Raw genomic sequence first — 14,059 nt, forward strand, 5'->3', positions numbered from 1 at the left:
CCGCTTCGCCGTGCTCTGCCGTGTTACGGAGACGGCGTCTTTCCCGGAGCCTCCTGCGCCAGCCTCCGCCAGCGTCAGGTTTCCTTCCGCGGGTCTCCCCTCCCCGCCGCCCTCGACCGGAGGAGAGTCGGGCCTTGCTCTGGATTAGGCTTTGGCTCAAGGGAATGTGTGGCCGGTGTGGGCTCCTGTCCAGACCACTGTCCCTGTCCCCAGGCCAGCGGTAAGGCTGTTTCGCTTTCTTACCATTCGTGCGTTCACTGAAGTAGCACTTTTTGTTTTTAAGTTTATCAATCTTCTACACCCAACATGGGGCTCGAACTCACGACTCCAAGACCGAGGGTCGCACGCTCTTCCGACCGAGCCAGCCGGGCGCCCTTGGAGTAGCACTTCTAATTTCCTGCGAGACCTTTCCCTTTGCACCGACCACTTGGCTCACTGAGGGAAGAGGTCTAGCTTCCGGCGTATCTTGCTCTTCAACATGCCTTCCTCCCTGGGCTTCATCGGTTCTCGTTTTTGATTTAAAGGGAGACCTGCGACACTTCCTTTCCCTCGAACACCTAGAGGCCACTGTCGGGTTATTAACCCGGGACTAGGGAGGTCGTGGGGGGGGGGGGGGAACAGCTGGTCGGTGGAGCAGTCACAACGCGCATGACGTTTCTCCGTCACCTCCATCCCCACCTGTGGGTGCGGTTCGTGCGCCCCCAACAATCACAGTAGTAACATCCACGGTCACCGATGACAGATCACCATAGCGCATGTAATAATAATGGAAACATTGGAAATACTGTGAGAATTACCAAAATCTCACCTAGAAACACAAAGTGAGCAAATGCTGTTGGAAAGATGGCACCAACAGGCTCGCTGGAGGCAGGGCTGCCGCACACCTTCGGTGTGTGAAACACGCAACGTCCGCAAAGGGCAATACAGCCAAGCGCAGCAAAGCAAATAGGTCTATATTTGTCAATGTCCGAGGGCATTTTTGGTTGTCACAGCGGGGTGGTGGGTGGGCGGGGGTCCTGCCGCATCCGGGGAGCAGAGGCCCGGGATGCAGGCCCCTGTGGAGTTCTGGCTTTCCTGCAGAAAAAAAATCCCCCTCTCTAGATCGTCTCCAATGATCTCTGGTGTGTTGTAACTTTCTGGAAACAAAATATCAAGATTTAGCAATGGGAAAATTGTGAGCTGTGACTTCTGGCCAACCGACTGGGAGCACTGGATCCAGCTTCATGGATTACGCTGCCCCTCCCCACCAGACTGGACTTCCTGTCCCCTACAACATCATCCCCAAAGTCCTGCACCTTTAAGAGAGGCAGGTGGCCCAGAACTTAAGAGACAGTCTGTGCCCAAGTCTTATCTGTAACTGTTACCAATCATTAACCCCAAGAAGAGACAGACTTACTTCAGCAATCAAGGTCACCCACAACAGGGAGGGACCAGCAGTCAGACACAGAGCACGGTGAGTCGGAAAAAGAGCTGGTAGCAAAGCGATGAGCCTGAATTCCAGAAGTTCACACCTCCGTTCCCCCACCTGAGTCAAAACCAACCAGTTCCCCCACCGAAGTCAAAACCAAGGGCTCACTCAGCCCTTCTGCCCCAAGGATTCCCTTTGACTCCGTTTCCTTGGGGTCATTCTTAAAGGCACGTCCTTCCACCCATGGTGTCCACGGCAGGCCCTCAGGCCTGTCCCCATCCCCACATTTCTACAGGAGTGCACAATGTGGCCGTCACCTTGTCCACACCCTCCTGGACATCTCCCCCACCGCCTTCCTGGGTGCAATGCCCGATTCCACCTAGGACCCCCACCCTGCTCAGGGCCCTGGCAACACATTACCTGTCTCAGCCCTGCGGCTCTGCTTCTACCTGTCCCCTGCCCAGGGCCCCCTCCTCCTCTATGCGGGCTCTTCTCTGTGAGCCTGCAAGTCAGCAGCCCAGAGCTCAGGGCTCAGAATTCACTCACCTGCCACGGACTCACATCTGCAAGGTGGGACATGTCAAGAGGCTGTGCTGGGTTGAATCATGTCCCCCAGATTTCATGTCCTTCCCGGAACCTCAGACTCTGACCTTATTTGGAAATAGGGTCACCACAGGCATAACTAGTTAAGATGAAGTAGGGCAGGCCCTTAATTCAGTAACTGGTGTCTTTCTTTAAAAGAGGAGGGACACACAGAGACACAGACACACAGAGAACATCATGGGACCACGGGGGCAGAGACGGGATGATGTGTCTACCAGCCAAGGAACCAAGAGATGCCAAGGATTGACAGCAACACGAGAAGCTGGAGGAGGTCAGGGCTCCCCTAGGGCCTTCAGAGGGAGCCCTGTCCTGCCAACACCTTGATTTCAGACTCCAGCCTTCACAACTGTTGAAACAACAAAACTGTTGTTGTAAGCCCCCCAGTTGTGGTGCTTGGCTATGGTGCCCCTGGGAACATGGCGCAGAGGAGACAAAGCCCCAGACCTCGAGAGGCTCGCAGTCCCGAGGGGCATCTCTTTCCAAACTCCGACAGGATTCACCATCGGGCATAACTCATGTCGCACTTCTTCTGGGCTACCTTGTATTATTACTGCTCTTTCAATGTACATTTTAGGTGCTCCTTTAAATAAAAAGTGAGATCCATGCTTGGGGGTCCCACCTCCCTGCCTGTATGCAAAGCTGCTCCTTGCCCTCACCATCCTTCCTCCCCCAGGTGGGGGAACTGCAGTGGGTCCTGCCCCCGAGCGTCTCCAGCCTGGGGTGATAACCTGCAGCCTCTCACATTTCTTCTCAGACCCTTCTGTTATTTATTTATAGACATCCACTGCGGAATTAAGCATCATCACTGGCCATATCAGGCCTCTCTTGTCTCTCTTATGTATGTACACACCGACATTCGGATGCATGAATGTGTCCGTGTGTACATGGGTGCAAGCATATGTATGCATACATGTGCGTGTGCGTGTGCGTGTGTGTGTGTGTGTGTGTGTGTGTTTTCCACCCTTCCCCAGCAACAGTTCTCATGTATCTGTGTATATCCTTTATTTTTTGTCTCTGTTCCTGAAAATGTGTCAGGTTGCTTCTGGTGCTGGTGTTTTGATTTATGTCATGGTATCATGCTGTATCATTCATCCTGTCTCTTCCTACATTCCTAAAGCCCACCCCAGGGAGTTGCTGTGTGGACACCCACCAGCTGCGCAGTACCCCCACGGTGTGCACTGCTTGCCACTCGCTGGCCTGGCGATGGACCCCCAGGCGGCCTCTGGCTCCCCAGCTTCACCACGGTGTGTGTCTGTGTCCCGCGTGGTGCATCTGCGTGAGGATCTCTCTGGCATATATGCCCAAAGCAGCATGACTCCGTCCTGTGGGGTGGGCTACTGGCTCAGGGCCCGCATACGGGGCCAGCCCTCCAGCGGGCCGGGTCCTCGGCCTGCCTCCCCACAAGCTTGGCTTGAGCTTCACATCTCACCGCGTTGCTGCCAGCACTGGGTATCATCCAGCTTTCTCATTCCTGCCAGCAATGGGTATAAAATGAGATCTCGTCAAATAATTGCATTGTTCTAATAGCCACCACCTTGGAGCATCTTCTTCTGTGCCCTTGGGCCTTTTTGGTTTCCTCTTGTGTAAGCGGCCTTGAGAGTCTTTGCTTGTGTTTCCAGTGGGATTGCTTCCTCTTTCTGGCTGATTTGTAGGCTTTCCTAGTGTGTTCTAGATATAGTCCCTCTCACTTAAAAAAAAAAAAAATAGCTCTCTGGAATTATTCACATACCATACAATTCACCCAGAAAGTGAATCATCAATGGACTTTAGTATATTCACAGAAATGAGTAACCCTCCCCACCATCAATTTTAGAACATTGTCATCCCCTCAAAAGGAAACTCTATGCCATTAGCTATCACTCCCCCCTTCCCCTGCTGCCCAGCCCTAGGGGACCATTAACCTACTTTCTGCCTCTGTAGATTAGCCTATTCTGGACGTTTAATTTGAGCGGAATCATATAATTTGTAGTCTTTTCTAACTGGCTTCTTTCATTTAGCAGAATGTCTTTTTTAAAGATTTTACTTATTTATTTATTTGACAGAGAAGGAGAGAGAGAGCACACAAGCAGAGGCAGGGGGAGAAGCAGACTCCCCGCCGAGCAGGGAGCCCGATGCAGGGCTCGATCCCAGGACCCTGGGATCATGACCGGAGCCGAAGGCAGACGCTTAACGACCGAGCCACCCAGGCGCCCCTGAAGAATGGTTTTAAGGTTCATCCACATTGTAACGTGAATCAGCACTTCACTCTGTTTCAGTGCCAGATAGCATTCCATCGTGTATCCATCCATCAGGTGATGGAGCTCTGGGTTGTTTCCACCTTCTGGCTACCAGGAGTAAGGGTGTGCTGAACATTTGTTCCAAGTTACAATTTGTTACAACATTTGTTACAAGAAGGCATGTTTCCATTTCTCTTGGGTCTTTACCTAGCAGTGTGGTGGCTGGATCAGATGGCAGCTCTGTGTGGAACTGTTGGAGGACGTGCCAGACTGTTCTCCACAGCAGCTGCTCCACTTACATTCCCACCAGCAGCGTGTGAGGTTTCTGACTTCTCCACATCCTCACCGACGCTTGCTGTCTGACTTGTTGATTCTCCGCACCCTAGCGGGTGTGACCTCATATCTCACTGTGATTTTGATTTGCATTTCTGTGATAACTCATAATGATGAACCATCCTTTTCCAGTGCTTTTTGACCATTTGTGCCTCTTCTTTGGAGAAATATATATATTCAGATCCTTTCCCCCGTTTTCATTGAGTTGTCGTTTTATTATTGAGTTGTGAGAGTTCTTTATATATTCTAGACAAGTCCTTTATCAGATACATGATTTGCAAATAGTTTCTCATATTCTGTGGGGTGTCTTCACTTTCTTGATGGTGTCCTTTGAAATAGAAAAGTTTATGAGGTCCAATTTATCTGTTTTTTCCTTCGGTTGTTTGTGCTTTTGAGTCATGGCTAAGAATCCCTTCTAAACCCAAGGTCAAGAAGATTTATGCCAATGTTTTCTTCTAAAAGTTTTATGGTTTGGCCTTTTACATTGAGGTCTGCAATCCATTTTGAGTTAATTTTTTGTATGGTGTGAGCTAAGGGTCAAGCTTCATTCCTTTATGTATGGTCCCTTTCTCTTCTAATCTTTACAAGTATCTTCCCCTGATCTGTCCTCACTCCATTATCTTGGATACGATGTCCTTTGTGGAACAGAAACAGACTGCACTTCTCAATGTCAAATTGTTCCTATAACTCTCTTTGGATCCAACATCTTCAAGTCTCCATGGAGTTGGTGAGCCCATAATGGAGATTAACCAAGGCTCAACCCTTCAGACCAATGAAGGAGGAAGGATGTAAGGAAAGTCATTATATAAATCATCATCTTAGCATTTAAAGCTAATCCCCTTCCTTGAAGACATCAAAGGGCCTTCTGGAATTGCAAACGGGTAACAAGTTGACTAATTATTTTCTTCTTCCTTCATCTAGCTGCCACTAAATACCAAAAGGACTTGCAGTGCAAGTAGCAGGGAGATAATGATGAGAAAGACAAAAGACAATGAAAGAACAAGCAATCAAGACTTGGTGGTCAGGGGATGATCTTCTTCCAAGCCTCATACTATTCCTGATTCTACTCTTTCCCTCTGACCAGAAGCTCCTTCCTTTGCCCATGTCTACCTTACCATCTCCCTGAGCCATATCATGCTGCAACCCACCCCTCACCTCCCGGTTTCCCCTTTTTCCCCCACTTTCTGGGCCAGAGCCCTAGCCATCCTGAGTGATTTTGTCACCAGCGAGCTCCTCCGTCCTTTCCCCATAGAGATGGCTAACAAGACCTTCTGACTAACTCAGTGGCTTCTCTCTCCCTGGCTATTCTGTCTCTGGGTCCCTATTCTACAAATGGGTCAAATCCTCTGTTGTTGATGTTGGTGTCCATCTGCACCAGCCCCAGCTTCTGCCCTTTGATCTGTTTCAGGGAGGCTACTTGCTAATAGACGTGCACTCGTGTTTATCTCTGGCCTCTGAAACTTGCCACCTGCCCTAACAGATCATGGCACAATGCAACTCGAAACAGGAGGACGATACTTGACTCTTGAGGAAGATGCTCCTGAAGCAGGAGGAATGAGAGGGAATCAGACCAAGGACAGTGGGCTTTTTGGGAAAACAGAAGTGGACCCTGGTCACTAAAGTGGTGAAGGACTGGGGATTTTCCAGACGTGGGTACCTGGAAGGGGCAACAGGAGCCCCCCAGATCACAGCAGCCAGAGCCCTGTGCACTTCCTCATGTCCCCGCCTGCTGGGGAACCCCTGAGCTGTAGGTTCCCCTCCTTGGTCAGCCCGTGCCTCACCCTGTCCCTCCCTCCAGGGTGGGGTCGATGGAGCCATAAAGCTCAAGGGGTCAGAGACAAAGCAGCAGAGGCGAACCCAGAGCAGAACACACAGGTGCGTTCTGATGGGGGAGGCCGGGGGCAGTGGACAGGGGGGCTGGAGGGAGGGGAGCATGGGAAGAAGGGCATGGAGAGAAGGGCAGGAGAAACACAGACACGGAGGGGGAGGTGAGCCAGAATGCAAGGGGCAGGAACCCAGAGGGAAGGACTCCAGGGCGCAGCACACTGGGTTGCAGGTGTAAACTGCCCAGGGACGAGATAGGAAGGGCACAGCCAGGGCCTGGATGCCATTCTTGGGGTGCTGGGGATGAGAAGTGGAGAAGAAGGGCATGTTTCACTTGTGGTCTCACTGGCCGCCAAGTTCTCCCTCCTCCAGTGGCTTCATCGCCATCGTGCACCTCACCCGCTGCCCGCTTGGACTTTGGAATAGAAGATTGTACTAGGAAAGGTAAAAGTGAAAGGAGTAGCCAAGTTCAGGTTAAAAGGACCACAGATCACCTGCACATCTCCCTCCTTAGCAAAGCAGAAAGAAATTTGGAATTAAGAGATTATAAAATAGGGATAGTGGCCATGAAAATACATGGAGGAATTTAAATGAATATTACTAAGTGAGAGAAGCCAATCTGGGAAGAGCTACATACTGTGTGATTCCAACTGTATGACATTCTGGAAAAGGCAAAACTATGGAGACACTAAAAAGATCAGTGGTTGCCAGGGGTTAGAGAGAAGGGAGGGATGAACAGGTGGACAGGTGGAGCCCAGAGGATTTTTAGGGCAGAAAAATGGCTCCGTATGATCCTATAATGATGGATGCATGTCATGGTACGTTTGTCAAACCCCATAGAACGTACACCACCAAGAGTGAACCCTAATGGAGGCTCTGGACTTTGGGTGACAACGATGTGTCAGCGTGGATTCATAGATAGTAACAAAAGTCCTACTTTGGAGAAGGATTTGTTCACTGGGGAGCGGTGTATGAGTGGGGGTGGGAAGTGCTTGGGAAATCTCTGCATCTTCTCAATTTTGCTGTGATCCTAGAAATGCTCTCAAAAGCAAAATCTTGGGCGCCTGGGTGGGTCAGTCAGTTAAGCGACTGCCTTTGGCTCAGGTCATGATCCTGGAGTCCCAGGATCGAATCCCGCATTGGGCTTCCTGTTCGGCAGGGAGTCTGCTTCTCCCTCTGACCCTCTCCCCTCTTGTGCTCACTCTCTCTCTCTCTCACTCTCTCAAATAAATAAAATCTTTTAAAAAAATGTTTAAAAAAATAAAAAGCAAAATCTTGGTTGGGTTTTTTCAAAGGAGGTTTGACAAAATTTAATAACAGAACACAAGCTCACCCCATATCCTTTTGTTGGCTCTGGATTCACCCCAGCAGCCCCTAAGTGTCCCCCACGCCCTTCAGGCTGGAGAACACAGGGTCATATGAGTCCGGGACTTCCCACCAGGGCCAGCGGAGGAGACGAGACAACCAGAGGGGACTGTGTTGGCAGCCCTGGGGGTGGGAAAATGAGGCGAAGACCCTGACCACAGCCCCCCAAAATGGAAGGGAAAGGGCATAACCCCAAATGCCACCTGGGATGGCTCCACCCTGTTTGGATGTCAAGCCGCCACAACTGGAGAGCGCCACCAGAGGGGCCAAACAAGCTTCTGCCCACCAGGTCCTCACCCTCAAAGCCACAAGACTACAGCCTAATCACAGTTGAATTACTTCACATTGCTTACAATTTTTTAAATGTGTTGACATCACAGACTGTATCTTCATAGTTGACTTTTTTTTAAAGATTTTATTTATTTATTTGACACAGAGAGAGACACAGCGAGAGAGAGAACACAAGCAGTGGGGAGGGGGAGAGGGAGAAGCAGGCTTCCCGCTGAGCAGGGAGCCCGATGCGGGGCTCGATCCCAGGACCCCGGGATCATGACCTGAGCCGAAGGCAGATGCCTAACGACTGAGCCACCCAGGTGCCCCCATAATTGACTTTAAAAAAAGGAGTGTAGCTAGCATTTCCTGAGTGCTTCCTAGAAGGTGGACATTGTCCTAAATGCTTTATCCTTATTGTCCAGTTAATTTCTTACACCAGTTCTAGGAGGCACTATGGTTGTTATTTCCAGTGTAGTTGAGAAAGTGGAGGCCCAGAGAGTCTGAGCCACTTGCCCAAGGTCACACAGCTGGTCCTAGTGGGAGGTCGCACCAGCACCTGAGCCCAAGCAGCCTGACTCTGGAGTCGACTCTGTGAACTTCTACACTAAATTTCAAAATATATCTACATAAAGAGTATTGTATTGTATCAAAAAATGTAGTTTTGCTCTCAATTCCCCATGACACAATAAGCACTCTGAGGCATTTGGATTTGGATTACTCATAATCTAAAGGTGGAGAGGTAAGAGCCCAAGGTTCTGCCATGCTGAGAAAATACATAAAAAAGGGCAAAATGAGTTTATATAGGTAAGAAAATGCACGGGACTATCTGAGGTCTGCGGATGAGCAAGGAGAGAGCAGAATTAAAATTGATGGGAAAGGGTGTCTGGGTGGCTCAATCGGTTAACCATCTGCCTTCAGTTCGGGTCATGATCCCTGGGGTCTGGGACTGAGCCCCGCATCGGGCTCCCTGCTCAGCGGGGAGCCTGCTTCTCCCTCTCCCTCTGCACCTCCCCCTGCTTGTGCTCTCTCTCTGTCATATGAACAAATAAAATCTTCTTTAAAAAATCGATGGGAAGCACAGATCTAAACAGCATTAGGTCCCCAGCTGCCATGGAGGCCTGGGGCAGCGGAGGGAGGGGGCTGAGTCTGTAGGAAAACCACCAGGCAGGGGACATCGCCATCCAAAGCTCTGGCCTAGAGGAAACCCACTTCCTTCCATAAACTAAGTTCATCTCTGCTACTGCATTCCAGAGCCATGCAGCCAGATACCCTGGCCCTCGGCTGGGCCATAGCTGCCATCCTGGTGCTGCAGGCGCTGGCCACGGCCAAGTGCCCCTCACGGACCCTGCCCAGCCAGCCCGGTGTGTTCGAGGACCTGAGCGCCCAAGAACTGAAGGCCGTGCGCAACTTCCTCTGGTCGCAGGAGGAGCTGAAGCTGGAGTCCTCCCGAGCACCCACCATGGCCAAAAACTCCGTGTTCCTCATTGAGATGTTGCTGCCCAAGAAGCAACACGTACTGAAATTTCTGGACAAAGGTGGAAGGCCTCCCATCCGCGAGGCCCGAGCCGTCATCTTCTTCGGAGCCCAGGCGCATCCCAATGTCACGGAGTTCGCGGTGGGGCCCCTGCCGCGGCCCTACTACATGCGAGAGCTGCCTCCCAAGACGGGGCATCACACCACCTGGGCCTCCAGGCCCATCACCGGGGCCGAGTACGCCCTCCTGGCCCAGGCCCTGCAGAAGGCCACCAAGCCCCTGCACCGATTTTTTCTTGATACCACAGGCTTCTCCTTCCAAGACTGTCACTCGCGATGCCTGACATTCACAGACGTGGCGCCTCGGGGCGTGGCCTCCGGCCAGCGCCGCTCTTGGTTCATCTTGCAGCGCTTTGTAGAAGGCTACTTCCTGCACCCCACGGGGCTGGAGCTCCTCATGGATCACGGGAGCACCAACGCCCAAGACTGGACGGTGGAGCTGGTCTGGTACAACGGGAAGTTCTACCAGAGCCCAGAAGAGCTGGCACGGAAGTATGAGGAGGGACAGGTGGACGTGGTGGTTCTGGAGGACCTACCCGCCAAGGGCCAGGGCGGGGAAGGCACAGAGGAAACACCCCTCTTCTCCTCCTACAAGCCGCGCGGAGCCTTCCCCACCACCATCCCCGCAAACGGCCCCCGCCTGGTCCAGCCCCAACGTCGCCGCTACAGACTGGAGGGCAACACCGTGCTCTACGGCGGCTGGAGCGTCTCCTTCAGGCTGCGCTCGTCCTCGGGGCTGCAGATCCTCAACGTGCTGTTCGGCTGCGAGCGCATAGCCTACGAAGTGAGCGTGCAGGAGGCGGTGGCACTGTATGGAGGGCACACGCCGGCGGGCATGCAGACCAACTACATCGACGTGGGCTGGGGGCTGGGCAGCGTCACGCACGAGTTAGCGCCCGGCATCGACTGCCCGGACACAGCCACCTTCCTGGATGCCCTCCACCACTACGATGCCGATGGCCCCGTGCGCTACCCCCGAGCCCTCTGCGTCTTTGAGCTGCCCACGGGAGTGCCCCTTCGGCGACACTTTAATTCCAACTTCAGTGGGGGCTTCAACTTCTACGCGGGGCTGCAAGGCCAGGTGCTGGTGCTACGGACCACGTCGACGGTCTACAACTATGACTATATCTGGGACTTCATCTTCTACCCCAATGGGGTGATGGAGGCCAAGATGCACGCCACCGGCTACGTCCACGCCACCTTCTACACCCCCGAGGGGCTGCGCTACGGGACCCGCCTGCACACGCACCTGCTTGGCAACATGCACACTCACTTAGTGCACTACCGCGTGGACCTGGACGTGGCAGGTAGGACCCAGGCTTGGAACCACCCTCCCAGCCAAACATCTGCCTTCCTGCGGGAGACGGTGCTGAAACTTTCCTGGAGGCAGAGATTCAGGAGCCTAGCCTGCCTCTCTGCAAACTACGGGGCTAGACATCTAGGTGCCCCTGAAAAGCAGTGGAAGTGACCAGCATGTCCATGGCCCTGAATGCGGGCAGTGGGCCCTGCCCTGGCCCTGGGGCTCCTTGACCCCTGGAGGGTTGGATGGGGCAGAACAGTGCGCATGTGGGCTTAAGGGTGGGGACAATGCTTAAGGGTGTAAGAAATGTCGCTGCCTACGGCTATGTCGGCCACAATACTCATTGTCTCCTGCATTAACAACGTCACCACAAAACATGGCAGGGGCATCATGACGGGCTTTGGCTGCAGAACAGGCCTGACTCTGAGTTGTCTTCTAGTTCCTCTGTTAATTTTTTGGTTTTAATTCTTTCCTTCTACCCTACACCTAGCTCAGTGCATATTCCCAACATCCTCTTTGCTCCACTCCTGATGGTTTGCTCTTGGATGTGGTCTGGGATGGAGATCCCAGCACAGAAATGAGGGTATTTCAGGTCAGGGGGATTCATTCTCATTGTCCTTCTTCCTGCGCATCTGCAGGCACCAAGAATAGCTTCCAGACCCTGCAGATGAAGCTAGAAAACATCACCAACCCCTGGAGCCCAAGACACCACCTGGTTCAGCCAACCCTGAAGCAGACAAGTTACCACCGGGAGCGCCAGGCAGCCTTCCGCTTCGGAAAACTTCTGCCCAAGTACCTGCTCTTCACAAGTCCCAAGGAGAATCGCTGGGGTCATAAGCGCAGCTACCGGCTACAGATCCACTCCATGGCCGACCAGGTGCTGCCCGTGGGCTGGCAGAAGGAGCGGGCTGTCACCTGGGCCAGGTAAGGGAGGCCTGGGAGGCGGGGGAGGGCTAGTATTCATGTGTCTCTGTGTGTCATTGTGTCTGTCTATGAGATTCTGAGTCTACGTGGTGGTGTATCTGGGCCGGTGAACGTGTGTGTGTGTGTTTTCTGAACCTGGGGCTCTGTGTTTGGGGAGGGGGAGGGGAGAGCTGTGCCGAGCACCTGAGCCTCAGCTGACGGTTGGTCAGTCTGGCTGACCTCCAGGAGATGATCTCACAATGGGGGGAAGACAGTAACTTCCCCCCATCGTTGACCCTGAAGATGTCTCTGGGAGGGCTGGGAGGCCCCCTGGCACCCAGAGCCACCTGGCTTCTCTTCTGGGCAGGTACCCCCTGGCAGTGACCAAGTACCGGGAGTCAGAGGTGTGCAGTAGCAGCATCTATAACCAGAACGACCCCTGGGACCCACCTGTGGTCTTTGAGGAGTTTCTTCACAACAATGAGAACATTGAAAACGAGGTACTGGGGGCGCCTGGGTGGCTCAGTTTGGTTAAGTGTCTGACTCTTGATTTCGGCTCAGGTCATGATCTCAGGGTCATGGGATAGAGCCCCGAGTCAGACTCCATGCCCAGTGGGGAGTCTGCTTGAGATTCTCCCTCTCCCTCTGCCCCTCCCCCCAGCTTGTGTGTGTGTGTGTGTGTGTGTGTGTGTGTGTGTGTGCGCGCGCGCGCGCGCTCTCTCTCAAATAAAGAAAAAAGAAAAAAAAAAGAAAACAAGGTACTGGCCCTGCCTTCCTCCAGGCTTAGACCAAGGCCGGACCTGTGCAGCGCCCCAGGGTGGACAGCATAGCTCACTGTGTGACGGACGAGCTCAGCGGTCTGCCCATTCCTTAAACATAGGGCTTGAGGGGGTTGCCCACCCCTCCCCCCTCTGAGCCTCCTTAGCGCTTGCCCACCCCTGTCTCCCATAGGACTTGGTGGCCTGGGTCACCGTGGGCTTCCTGCACATCCCCCACTCAGAGGACATCCCTAACACGGCCACACCCGGAAACTCTGTGGGCTTCCTTCTCCGGCCTTTCAACTTCTTCCCTGAGGACCCATCCCTGGCGTCCAGAGACACCGTGATCGTGTGGCCCCGGAACAGCGGCCCCAACTACATCCAGCACTGGACCCCGAAGGAGGAGGAGGAGGACTGCTTGATGCCCGACCCTTTTAGCTACGATGGAACCTACAGGCCTGTGTGAAGGACCCTCTGCCCCCAACTAACCCCACATAGAAGCCCAGGTGCCCCCCCAGAGAAAGGCAATAAAGCCCTGGGGGCTCAGCTCTGCGTGCTGCTTCTTGGGGGGAGGACACACACAGCTGAGAGAGCAGGTGGCCTTGACCTCCCTTCACCTTGGTCTACTCCACCCCAGAAAAGACCTCCATCAGTAAGGCAAGTGATGCTCACTCAAATACTAGATTCACCTATCAGATTGGTTTTAAAAAACAGACTGGCAGCTCCCTCTCCGGGCTCTGCAGAGGACTCTGGAATGTTGCTGAGGGGCAGGCAAAGTCCTGCGGCTATTAGGAGGATGCTTCAGAAAACGGGCAAAACTGCCAACACCTCTACCCTGTGACACACTGATTCAGTTCCCAGGGCTTTATCCCAGGGGTCTCTCTACAAACACAGGAAAGACATGTGTTCGCAGTGATTCACTGCGGTGCCATTTGTAATAGCAGTCTGGAAGCAACCCAGACGTCCATCTACAAGAGAGACCCCGCGGGTGTGAATAAACAATGTACAGCCACACAATGCAATCCAGGTGATTGTATGGGCAGGGACATTCTCTGCACTGGTGAGGAAAGAGCTTCAGGATGCAGATACCCCAGAAAGACAGGCAAGGAGATAACTAAAGACTGTTGTCTTAGTCTGGTCCAGCTGCTGTAACAAAAATCCCTCAGACTGCATGCCTTATGAACAGCAGAAGTCTATGGCTCACGGTTCTGGAGGCTGAAGTCCAAGATCAGGGTGCCATCAAGGTTGGGTGAGGGCCCTCTTCTGGGTCGCAGACTTCTGATTTCTGGATGTGTCCTCGCATGGTGGAAGGGGGAGGGAGCCCTCTGGAGTCTCTTTTATAAGAACACTGATCCCATTCACTAAGCCTCCATCCTCCTGACCTAAGCACCTGCTAAAGACCCCAAGTCCTAATACAATCACGTTGAGTGTTAGGACTGCAATATGAGTTGGGGGGGGTGATATACACATTCAAACAGTAGCAGCTGAAGGTGATGGGAGAAGTGGATGACATTGGGGAGGAAGCAGGAGTCCTCAATGTAAA

The 14,059-nt window shown here is 52.9% G+C and overlaps 1 protein-coding gene across 1 annotated transcript; it reads left to right on the forward strand.

Moving 5' to 3' along the window:
* The first annotated feature begins 6,379 nt into the window (after nucleotides 1–6,379).
* On the forward strand, nucleotides 6,380–13,063 carry AOC1 (amine oxidase copper containing 1). The gene is made up of 5 exons (XM_027573093.1): nucleotides 6,380–6,435; nucleotides 9,274–10,862; nucleotides 11,494–11,779; nucleotides 12,126–12,258; nucleotides 12,710–13,063. Exons 2-5 carry the CDS (start codon nucleotides 9,278–9,280, stop codon nucleotides 12,980–12,982), a joined length of 2,277 nt encoding a protein of 758 aa, XP_027428894.1. The 5' UTR covers nucleotides 6,380–6,435; nucleotides 9,274–9,277; the 3' UTR covers nucleotides 12,983–13,063.
* The last annotated feature ends 996 nt before the right edge of the window (nucleotides 13,064–14,059 follow it).

Source organism: Zalophus californianus, chromosome 12, assembly GCF_009762305.2.
Source record: "Zalophus californianus isolate mZalCal1 chromosome 12, mZalCal1.pri.v2, whole genome shotgun sequence".
NCBI lineage: Eukaryota > Metazoa > Chordata > Mammalia > Carnivora > Otariidae > Zalophus > Zalophus californianus.

Excerpts from the sequence above, each read along its gene's own strand:
- AOC1 (XM_027573093.1), top strand. The coding sequence starts at position 9,278 with ATGCAGCCAGATACCCTGGCCCTCGGCTGGGCCATAGCTGCCATCCTG. Across the intron at positions 11,780-12,125 it reads CGGGCTGTCACCTGGGCCAG|GTACCCCCTGGCAGTGACCA; the intron begins GTAAGGGAGGCC and ends TCTTCTGGGCAG. Across the intron at positions 12,259-12,709 it reads ATGAGAACATTGAAAACGAG|GACTTGGTGGCCTGGGTCAC; the intron begins GTACTGGGGGCG and ends TGTCTCCCATAG.